The 11,409-nt window shown below is 55.0% G+C and overlaps 2 protein-coding genes across 2 annotated transcripts in view; both read right to left on the reverse strand.

The window, feature by feature from the left end:
- Positions 1–104: 104 nt before the first annotated feature.
- PTSG_05057 (uncharacterized protein) lies at positions 105–9,623 on the reverse strand. The gene is made up of 28 exons (XM_004994318.1): positions 9,499–9,623; positions 9,045–9,129; positions 8,889–8,948; positions 8,271–8,640; positions 8,084–8,124; positions 7,658–7,854; positions 7,161–7,465; positions 6,606–6,750; positions 6,326–6,423; positions 5,913–6,063; positions 5,656–5,757; positions 5,276–5,338; positions 5,036–5,104; positions 4,809–4,859; positions 4,483–4,650; positions 4,245–4,325; positions 4,044–4,070; positions 3,352–3,757; positions 3,009–3,076; positions 2,569–2,684; positions 2,235–2,328; positions 2,057–2,116; positions 1,614–1,885; positions 1,387–1,441; positions 1,084–1,200; positions 714–788; positions 398–517; positions 105–219 (listed from the first exon to the last, which is right to left on the reverse strand). The coding sequence occupies exons 1-28, from the start codon at positions 9,544–9,546 to the stop codon at positions 124–126; spliced, it is 3,540 nt and encodes a 1,179-aa protein (XP_004994375.1). The 5' UTR covers positions 9,547–9,623; the 3' UTR covers positions 105–123.
- Positions 9,624–9,776: 153 nt separating this feature from the next.
- The window catches only part of PTSG_05058 (uncharacterized protein), a gene marked incomplete at its 5' end in the record, with an annotated part of 4,069 nt that continues 2,436 nt past the window's right edge, over positions 9,777–11,409 (reverse strand). Inside the window, 3 exons of the mRNA XM_004994319.1 lie at positions 9,777–10,374; positions 10,592–10,658; positions 11,293–11,394. Of these exons, the coding sequence (XP_004994376.1) occupies positions 10,243–10,374; positions 10,592–10,658; positions 11,293–11,394 (301 nt within the window). The 3' untranslated portion in view covers positions 9,777–10,242. The remainder of the gene's footprint in view (positions 10,375–10,591; positions 10,659–11,292; positions 11,395–11,409) is intronic.

The following is an 11,409-nucleotide window of genomic DNA, read 5'->3' on the forward strand; positions in this document are numbered from 1 at the left end:
CCCTGTGTGAGTGTGAGTGTGAGTGTGAGTGAGTGTGTGTGAGTGTGTGTTGGAATGAATGCTCTCGTTCTCCTTTCAAATTTTCACCGCCGCGGCGGAAACGGTCTTGTGGTTCTTGCTACTTTATGTGCTGTCGCTTTGGTCTTCAGGCAAGGTTCGATCTGGAACGCTTGTCTGTGGCAATGGCTGGCGCTCGCCAAACGCCTCCTTCCACAACCGCTACGGGTTGTGGCCGTCGTTTGTTGTTGTTGTCGTTGTTGGTTGTTGTTGTTGGTGGTGGTGGTGGTGTGAACGTGAGCTTGTGTGAATTGGCAATACTGCAGCCTCACGCACGCTCAATGCACAACACTCAACACGCAACGCAACGCACAACACACACCACACACCACATACTCACGTGAAACTCCTTCTCAATGGCCAGTGCGGCCGCGTATTCTTCAGTCTCCGGGAGATAGTAGCCAAGGGAGCAATCCACAACACGCTGCACATCCACAGCAAACGTCTGCGCATTCACGTACTGCTCAACGCGCGCGCACACACACATGTGTGTGTGTGGTTGCGTGTGAGATGTCAGAGATCGAAGCAATGTCACATAGGATGCAGAGTGAAAAAGGGAGGGCTGATCCGTGTTTGCATTTGCGCGCGCACAGAACTGCACACGGGATTGCACAAACTGAAGAGTCCAACATGATCAATGATGTCATCATCCTCACCTGTCGCGCGTCGAGCTGTGTCATGATGGTTTGAAAGTCCATGGGGTTTTGCACGTGCTTCACATAGTCAGGGTCCTTGGGGGCGTGTGTGCGTGTGAGTTGGGGGGGGGGAGAGCAGGACATGTGAGTTCGGAGAGGTGGGGTTGTTTGCAGAGCGGAGATCCACAGGGGGGACGCCGAGAGGAAGGGGAATACACATGCATGTAGAGGGGCAAACACACACGCACACATGCACAATCACACTAACGAACACAAACACACACACACACACACACACACACACGCACACGCGCACACACACACACTAACGAACAAAACACACTAACGAACACAAACACACGCACAAATGCACACACAAATACACACACACCTCCTTCTCTGTGACGGGAGTGAGAAATGGCCACGCGTGCTCGCACTTGCGTAAGCTCTTCAGAATCGCCTCACAGCACTGCATCTCCTTCACCGCCCGACCGCCACGCGACGAACTCTGCACATGAACACACACACACACACACACACACAAGCACACACACGCACACACACACACACAAGCACACACACACACAAGCACACACAAGCACACACATGTTCAAGGGTCAGGGCATGCGGTGTGACGAGGGTGTACAAATGGGCAGCAAGCGAATGGACATGTATGTTGCAAGCAAGAGCGTACGGCTGTGTGCGACGTGTTCACAGCAACGCCTTGGATTTCCCGCGGCGGTGAAAACCTGCAACACACCCAACAGCACAAGTAAATTAGTCAGCTGTGAGAAGAAGGAGGGAGGGGGGTTGCAAGACCAGCCACGGCTCGACACACACACGCACACGCACACACACACACACACACACACACACACACACACACACACACACACACACACACACACACAGAGCACGCACGTCCTGCGACGAGATGAGCGCGAGCTTGTGCGACTGCTGCGCCGCCGGCCATCATTGCTCTCTTCCTCGTCATCATCGTCGCTGCCACTGCTGCCACTCGACTCCTCCTCCTCCGTATCCTCCTCCTCTTCGTCTTCCTCCTCCTCTTCGTCGTCGTCGTGGTCCCAGGCCTCGATCATGGCGCGTTGCCTGGCCGACGCCACTGCAGCTGCGCGTCGGGTTGTTCGCCGCGGCTCGTGTGACGGATATCGCTGCAAGCGTGCAGACCGTCGCTGTCACAACACCGTGGTGGAGACAAGGAATGGTGAGGCCAGCGGATACATGAGTGGGCGTGTGTGTGTGCGCGTGTGTATGTGTGTGTGCAGGTGTGTGTATTGCGCGTGTGCGTGTGCGTGTGTGCGTGTGTGCGTTGTTAACAGAAGCATCAAGATGTGCATGCGTACCTGCGTGCTTGCGGCGTCCCATTTGATCGAGTTGTACAGCAGGTGGTTCAACACTTGGACCTGGTGTGTGGTGTGTGTGTGTATATGTGTGCACAAGAACGGCAGATGGTCAGAGGAGCACGAGTACAGCGCCTGTTAAACAGCACCAAGACTACAACATGTGCGAGAGAGCATGCACCTGAGATGCAGAAGTGCATTCCTCGCACATGCGCGGGAATGATTCAAAGAGCTCCAATTTGTCTGATGCGCTGCCAATCGGCTCTTGCAGCCACCTGACACAAGCACACGATTATTGTGTTGTTGCGAGAGGCACACGAAGAAAGGGGATGATGCTCGTGTGTGAGTGGGCGTGGCAACACACGGCATTCGCCCACTCCTGCATGTGTGTGTATGTGTGTGTGTGTGTGTGTGTGTGTGTGCAGCCACATCGATGTTGTAACATGCAGCAGCAGCAGCAGCCCCCTTATTTGTTCTCTGACTCCGCCCGTCCATTGTCGCGTGCGAGTGCTCACGTGTCATCAAGGCGTTGCAGCATGGTGTGGATGCATGACGCAAGATCAGCGTATGTCTGCGCCTCTGTGATCTTGTCACCAACGTCAACAACGCTGTCAATGCCTTGCTCCACAAGCTGCCCGTGTGCATGCATAGGCAGAGGAGAACACCACGGCAGCGGACAGTTCACATGAGCGAGCAAGAGAGGGAGTGAGTGAGTGTGTGTGAGTGAGTGCGTGAGTGCGTGTGTGTGAGAGTGAGAGACACAGAGTGTGTGTGTGTGTGTGAGTGTGCGAGGGAGAGGGAGACAGAGTGTGTGCGTGAGAGAGAGTGTGTGAGTGTGTGGAATCTTCAGCAGGCGCGTAAAAGCATCACTACAATCACCACACACTCACACGCTTTCTTTCCCCCCCCCCGCTTCCGCTCCCACGCACGCACGCATGCGCACATGCGCACTCACGCTTGTGAATGTGTCGCGCACGTCGTCGCGCGTTTGTTCGAGGAGCTTCTCCTCAATTGCCGCCGCATCTGTGGACGCGTGCAAATGGGGAGGGGGCGGTTGAGTTGGGAGGAACACTGCAAAGAGTTAGGGAACAGCGGTACAAGCAAGCAGCGACGAGGAACGAAGGAGAAGACACACACACACACACAGACACACACACAGACACACACACACAGACAGACACACACACACACACACAGACAGACACACACACACACACACACACACACACACAGACACACAAACACACACACACACACAGACACACAGACACAGACACAGACACAGACACACACATTACCCTGCAGAGGGGCTGCGGCGATGCGATCCTCGTCGTCGTCGCCGTCGTCGTTGTTGTTGCTGGTGACCTGGTTGAGGTCTGCGTGGGAGAGGCACGTGAGGTACTCCTTGGACAGGATTGCGCCTACCGCAGTCTTCAGCTGTTTCTCTCGTCGCCCGCGCGGGTCCAATGTCTCCAGCAGCTCGTCCAGCTCCGCGCGCGTAATGTACACCCGCCACACGTCACCATGACCATGACCATGACCATGACCGTCGTCCTCGTCCGTGCGCATGGTGGTGTGGGCGGAGCGACGGTACAGGCCGTGCATGCACGTGAACACAAAGTACGAGTTGAAGTCCCTGTCTCGGCCAACACAGCGCGGGCCCCACGCAAACTGCAGATCAGCGAGCTTCGTCTCCGCATTGTGCTACGCCGGTATGTGTGCATGTGTTTTTGTGCACGTGTTTGTGTATGAAAACGTATATGTATGTGTATGTGTATGTGTATGTGTATGTGTTAGTGTATGTGTATGTGTTAGTGTATGTGTGTTAGTGTATGTGCATGTGTTAGTGCATGTGTATGTGTGTGAGTATGTGCGTGAGTATGTGTGTGAGTACATGTTACAAACAGTGACATACATGGTGACATGCACCCAGGCATGTCAGCCTTTGCATGTGTGCGCGTGTGTGTGTGCACGGCCACGCGGTTCGTACCAGGTCGTCCTCCAGTTTGGTCAGCGCCTGCAGTGGCAAACAAGAACAACAGATGCAATTCAGTTGTGAGCGCGTGTCGGTGCGGCACAGCGTCAGATGGCGCAAACAGACTACGTCTGTATCTGCACGCAAACAGACTGCGCCTGAATCTGCACGCAAACATACTAGGTGTGTATCTGCAAGCCATGCCTCTGTTCACACCTTCTCTGCCTCGCTGGACGGGGTGCTGCGCGTGTTGGAGAGGCCGGCCAGTCGCCGCGCAAGCGCCTCATCGCTCTCAACCTGACATACGCACACACACATGTGAACGGGCGCAAGGCATGAGAACCCGCGACCATCTTCACAGCGCGTAAAGACACACACACACACACACACACACACACACACACACACACACACACACACACACACACACACACACAGACACAGACACAGACACCTGGGCCTTGCCGGACTTGAGGTCCTTGAGTGTACGTGCAGCAGCGGCACGTTCGCGTTGGAGGTAAAAGCGCTTTCGCTTCTGTGCCGTAATCTTCTCCTGCGCATCTTCAAGCACCTCAACAACGTGGTCGTTGTCCATGTGCTGATCGCATAGGAACGCAAGCACCTGCGCGTTGTTCAGTTGGAGGTGTGCGCGCAGTCGTGAGCCATAATGTGGCACGGAGAACCGCAAGCAACGCAAGCAAAGCAAGAGAAGCAAAACATGCGCACGCACACACGCACACATGCATCCGCGCACACACATGTACATATACATCCACACACCTTAATCTTTTGGTTTGGGGAAAGCATTGCAAAGTCGCCATCTGCAAGAATCTGTCATCACAAGACGTTCAGCAAGAGCAGCAGGCGGCGAGCGCACCGTCAACAACGAAGCATCCGCAATGCACGCACAATGCACATGCGATCATGTGCAAGCCAAGTACGTGTGCGTGTGCGTGTGTGTGCGTGTTGGGTGCGTGTTGAGTGCATGCACAGGCTGGTGTGAGCACCTGTGTGATGCCATCGGGTTGCCAGGGGATGTACTCCGAGGGCATGGCAAGCAGATACCGCCGCAGCACCTGACCAGCAGCAAACAGGCGAACAGGAGGGAAAGATGGGTGAGGGCCGAGGGGGTGAGGGGCGAGGGGGTGAGGCGTGAACAAGGCGTGACGGAGAAGGAGAGAGCATGTAAGGGACACAGAACGCATCGCACGAGCACCAGAGCACATTCTCGGATGTCGGGAAGTGACCTCTGATGCGGTTTCTTTGTTGAGGGGCAGGTCGGCGACGTCAATGCCACAGCCAATGTCAACCTGACCCAGCGAATGGCGGTTGAGTGATAATGGTGGTGGTGGTGATGGTGATGTCAGAGCACGTGCACGTGGGCAACAGCAATGCAATGGAGGGATATGAGAGGATGTGTGCATGTTGAAGTGCACAAAGCAAGAACAGCAAAAAAAAAGCAACCCCGCCAGCAATCAAGCAAGTAAGCATTGAAGCAATGAAACAATCAAGCCCTCCACCAGCCAACAAACACACACACACACACACACACACACACACACACACACACACACACACACACACACACACACACTCACTCACACACCACACAGACAGGACTGCGTACGTTTGTTGCGCAGGGGCCATCGTCAATTTCAAGGAGAGCAATGAGAATGTTGGCGAGGATGGCGTTTGCCGGGGTCGGGTCATCTGTGTTGAACAGCGCAGCCTGTACAAGTTGGAGATGAAGGGGAGCGGGGAACATGCGTGTACCGCGGCGGGGGTGGTGAGCAACTGACGGACGCAGCAGTCCTTCAGAGGAAAGGTGGAAAGGGTTCATGCTCAATCCACCCCCCCCCCCAAACACACACACGGGGCAAGCACCTCGAGGGATTCGATGGAGAGGGACTTGACGTGGTCTGCTGAGGGGAGGCCCTTGCTGAAGTTGGTTACAAACTCAAGCACCATCATCGCGTGTGTGAACGCATCTCCCTGGAACCGCGTTGGTGTTCGTCGTCCGCGCGGCAGCGAGCGGCTGCAGGTGTGGTGTGCGATTTTGTGCGATTTTGTGCGATTGTGTGATTGTGTGTGTGTGATTGTTTGTGTGTGTTTGTGTGTGAGTGTGTGTGTGTGTGTGAGTGTGTGTGTGTGTGTGTGTGTGTGTGTGAGTGTGTGTGTGTGTGAGTGTGAGTGTGTGTGAGTGCGTGCGTATGATGTGAAACAAGGAGTGCGTGAACGGTGATCTCAATGAGTCAGCATGTACATCCATCAATGCATCGCATGCATCGGTGACACACTTGTGTTTAAAGTCCTCGTCGTTCAAGGGCTCAGCGCTCTTCTCCTGTTTCTTCCGTCGCGCCTCCTCCTCCTTTGCCCGCCGCTGCGCCGCCAGTTTCTGCCACATGCACGAATCACAGAAAGAAATGGGGGGGGGGCAGTGTGAGTTGTGGAGCGCATTGTGATCGAGCGTAGGGGCTGTGGCTGCATCGAAACACAAACGCTAACACACACACACACACGCACGCACACACACAAGCACACACACACTCTCTCTCCCACACACGCACACACACACACCTTCTTTCTCTCCAGCTTCTTGCGTTCCTTCTCCTCTGCGCGTTCGCGTGCCAGCTGCTCGCGTTCCGCTTTTGACAAAAACTTCTTCTGTCGCAGCGACAGCTTCTCTGTCCGCTCGGGAAAACTCACCGGCTGCGTCGGGTCCCTGTGTGCATGTGCATGAATGTTCGCGTGTATGTGTGTGTGTGTGTGTGTGTGTGTGTGTTTGTGTGCACATGAGTGTTCGTGTATGTGATTATGTGCACATGAGTGTTCGTGTGTGTGTTTGTGTGTGCGTGCGTGTGTGAGTGTGTACATGTGTGTGTGTGTGCATGTGCACGCGTGATTGTGTGCACATGAGTGTTGGTGTATGTGTTTGTGCGCATGCGTGCGTACGCGTGTGTGTGGTTCGTCGGAAATTCCCACGTGCGAAAACCACTTGCTTGGAAACACCTTCGCACTCACACACACACATACATGCACGACACACACACACACACACATGCGCACATACACACATGTATACACTGACACGCGCGCGCGCACAACCCACTTCCCGTCCCCTAGTCAGTCCACCTTGGCCTGAGAAAGCTGTCAAGTGTCTTGGCCTTCTTTGCCTTGTCCTGGCCCTTCTTCTTCGCTGCTGGCTTTCGCTTCGCCTTCTTCCCCGCGTCGTCACTGTTCGCTGCTTTCTCTGCAGAGGCACGCGCGCCCTTGGCTGCAGGCTTTGCCTTGCTGGTCGCCTTCCGCTTGCTCGCCTGCTGTGTCTTCGCTGCTGCTGCTGCCGCTGCCTTGCGGCCCGTGTCCTTGCGCGTCGCGTGCGTGTCCCTTGAGTCTGCATCGTCATCAGCACCATCATCGCTCTCCACCAGCACGTCAACCTGTCGCCAACCACACGCACATGGGCATTAGAGTGAGAATGTGAGTAAAGAAGCGTGTGTCGTGTGACTCTGTGTGCTGTGTCGTGTGACTGTGTGTGCGTGTGTGTTTGCACATATGCACGTTGCATGCGCTAATCCCTGTGTCCACAACATGTCATCACACTTCAACCCTCCCCCCCCCCCCCCAATTACCTCGTGATCGCTCTCCTCGTCCATGGCGCCGCTGGCATCCCCCTTCTTCTCATCCCCCTCTGCCCCCGCTGCCTTCTTCTTCTTCCTCTGCTGCTGCCTGCGCCACGCTGTGAGCTCCTGCTGGTACGTGTCCTCGAGCGGCTGCCGCACCGCCGCCGGCTGCTTCATGTACATGTCCCGCAGCACTTTGTTCGCAGCTGCGCGTTGTGAGTGTGTGTGGGAGTGCGTGTGTGTGAGTGTTTGCGCGTACGTGCGTGTGTGTGCGTGTGTGTGTGTGTGTGTGTGAGTACGACTGAGGGCAGCACAGGCACAAGCACGGACGCATGCACACACGCGCAAGCACGCAGGCACGCACACATTCCAAACTACGTGCACGAGTCAGCATGTATGCAACGGGTGTACAACGAGCTCTGTCTGCGTCCTCACCGAGATAAGTGAGCTTTGGGTTCTTCTCCATCACACTCTTCCTGCACAGTGACAAGTGCAAGTGATGGGTGCCAAGCAAGTAAGGTGGCTGCGGGTGAGAAGTAGCAGCGTGCGAGTGGTTGTTGGCAATGAACACAACACAGTATCGACCACGCAGCTTGTTGATGGTCGCCAAGCATGAGCCCACCTGTGCTTGACTGCAAAGTGCACAAACGGAGGGATGGGCTCGCGTGGCAGCGGGGGCGGCTGCTGTTGCGCTGCGCGCTGCGGAGTGGCAGCTGGGGACGCCGATGACGACGTGGTGGACGATGCTCGAGGGGATGCGGAGATGGGCCCGTTGTCTTCAAGCTTGCTTTCCAGCTTGCGATGCGGCTTGTGGGGTTTGGGCGTTTGCTTCTTCGCAGCCTCCGCGGTGTCGCCGTCGCTGCTGCTACCGCTGCTACTGCTCCTTCGTCTACCGGTGCCATTGCTGCCTCCACTTTTCGCTTCTGCTAACGAATGGGCAGTGGCCGCACTCGGTGTTGGGCCAGCCTGTTGTGCCTGCAGCTTCAAGCGATCTGCGGACGTAGCGTTGTGTGCGTGTGCGTGTGCGTGTGCGTGAGTGAGTGTGTGAGTGTGTGAGTGAGTGAGTGTGTATGTGTGTGAGTGAGTGAGTGTGTGAGTGAGTGAGTGAGTGAGTGTGTGTGTGTGAGTGAGTGAGTGTGTGTGTGTGTATGTGCAGTTGCTGTGAGATGGAGGTTTCACAGGTGTTGCAGGGATTGCTTGTAGCTTCCTCTCCCACACCTGAGATCGCACAACGGCTTACCTTTGAGGGAGCCTGGAGCAGCTGCGCTTGGCTGAGGCTTCGTCTGCGTCTTCAAGCGATCTGCCAGGATTGAGCGTGTGCGTGTGAATTAGTGGTGAGGGGGAGAGCGCGGCTAGGGAATGATGACCAGCTCACACAAGCGCACGTGCATCGTACCCTTGAGAGACACAGGCGGCACTCCGAGTTGTTCTGACGGTGTCTCCTTCTTCGTCTTCTTCTTGGTCTCATCCTCCTCATTGCCCTGTGTGCATACATGTGTGTATGTGTGAGTGTGAGTGAGTGAGTGTGAGTGAGTGAGTGAGTGAGTGAGTGAGTGAGTGAGTGTATGTGTGTGTATATGTGTGTGTGAGTGAGTGAGTGAGTGAGTGAGTGTGAGTGAGCGTGAGTGAGTGTGAGTGAGCGTGAGTGAGTGTGAGTGAGCGTGCGTGCGTGCGTGCGTGCGTGCGTGCGTGCGTGCGTGCGTGCGTGCGTGTCCGCTTGCTTGTGGCGCAGCAATACCCTCTTCACACACACACACACAACCCCCTGCCTTCTCCCCAGGTCCCACTGCGTTCCCACTACGTTCCCACCATACCCTTCATCACCCATCACCACCACCACACAGACGGACCTTGTCCACGCTGGTGGTCTGGCGTGTGAGCCATGCCTTGAGCGACATGCCTGCCTGCCTTGTGCTCGTGGTGTGCCTTCTCCTCTTCGGAATCACCACCACACCACCTTCGTCGTCTGCGCTGCTGTCTGTTTTTGGCGCGAAACTCCTCCTTCTTCTTCTCGTTTTTCTTTTCCTCTCTCCCTTGTGACCACCATCCATCGCACATCGCACATGGCATGAGCGTGTTCGCACACATACACAACACACGCACACACTGCACATGTGTGAGGTTGGCTTCCCCCTCTGCGCTCCACAGACACCCACCGCTACCGCCATGCGTGTGTGTTGAAATGGGGGAATTACATTATGGGCGTCTGAAACAGAAAGGAGAGGGCACGTGGTGAACCCCCTCACCATACATGACAGGGCAGACAGACAGACCGACCAGGCGAATGCATCGTTATGCACATGCAAGGGAGAAGACCGGATGAAGCATAAAGAAAGGGGGTAGAGAGGAAGAGAGGAAGAGAGGAAGAGAAGAAGAAGAGGTGGTGGTGGTCGGGGCACCCAAGGATGTGGGAGGAGTGGGGCAGACACTGCGTGACAAATGCAGGCGTACACGCATGCACGCACGAATCGACAACGGCAGCATCACCACCACCACCAGTGGCAGCAGCATCACCACCACCACCAGCAGTGGCAGCGCCGTTATGGTTGATGATCGTCACGAATCACAACCATGAAACAAAGCCGTTGCCATCATCAGAGCTTAGGGCACGAGTCAATCTCGTAGTCGTAGAAGATGTTCCAGAAGAGGCCAAACACAAACCCGGCCACGGCAATGCCAATCCCAACATAGCCGACAACCTTCTCGTAGCGGTGGCCCTCAAGATTCTGCACAGCACGCAGAGGTAAGCAGGTGTATGTGTGTGTGCGTAGTTGTATGTGAGAGAGTGAGAGAGTGTGTGTGCTTGGGTGTGTGTGCTTGTGTGTGTGTCAATTCTTCGGGGTGTGTACAGATGTGCGTAGCTCTGTGCATGGAAGTGTGCGCAGCTGCGTGCATGTGCAGCAGAATAGCACACCAAACGCCCGTTCAGCTGTGAGAGTGCACCTTGAGGATGGAAGTGCCGAGAGTGCAGCCGATGATGAAGCCAGCCATGTGCCCGCTGTATGACACGCTCGTCCCTGAAACGCGCGCGCACATGAATGAATGAATGAATGAATGAATGAATGAATGAATCCAGCATGTGAGCACGGCAAGTGGTTGAAGCGAACGAATATGACAAAAGCACACACACAGGGACAAAGCAGACGGGCATACGCATCGCACACACACACACACACACACACACACACACACACACACACACACACACACACACACACACACACACACACACACACACAAACCAAACCATCGTCTTTATTGAATCGCGGTTGTACATTTAAAGGGAGAAAACTGCTGTGATGAGATGCGCGAAGATAGACGCACGAATCATCAGCAACAGCCTCTGCGCACCAACTTCAACAGGAAGCGAATTTTTCAAACACAAACAGTGGGGAGGGAACATGAACATTGCATTGACTAAAGGAGCGGAGAGACAGTGAGAGAAGGCGTGAGAATGAGAATCAAGTAAAGGAAAATTGGGCGAGGTCGAGAAGAATTAACGAAACATGAAGAGACGGGAAAACAATATCACAATGTCGAGGGCATATCGAGCATACTAAGAGAGAGTACCAGCGGATACGATATAAGTAGAAGTAAGAAGAGACGACGTAGATACGATCGCATGAGCAGACATGTAACAGTACGAAGAAGAGGCAGAGGTATCGTGAATAGTATGCACAGCGTAGGACAGAGCTAGTACGAATTCATGGTATACAATGAGCCCAGGTATCCCTAAAGAGATCAAGCTAGCCACGTAAGAT

This window comes from Salpingoeca rosetta (genome assembly GCF_000188695.1).
Source record: "Salpingoeca rosetta unplaced genomic scaffold supercont1.11, whole genome shotgun sequence".
Lineage (NCBI taxonomy): Eukaryota > Choanoflagellata > Craspedida > Salpingoecidae > Salpingoeca > Salpingoeca rosetta.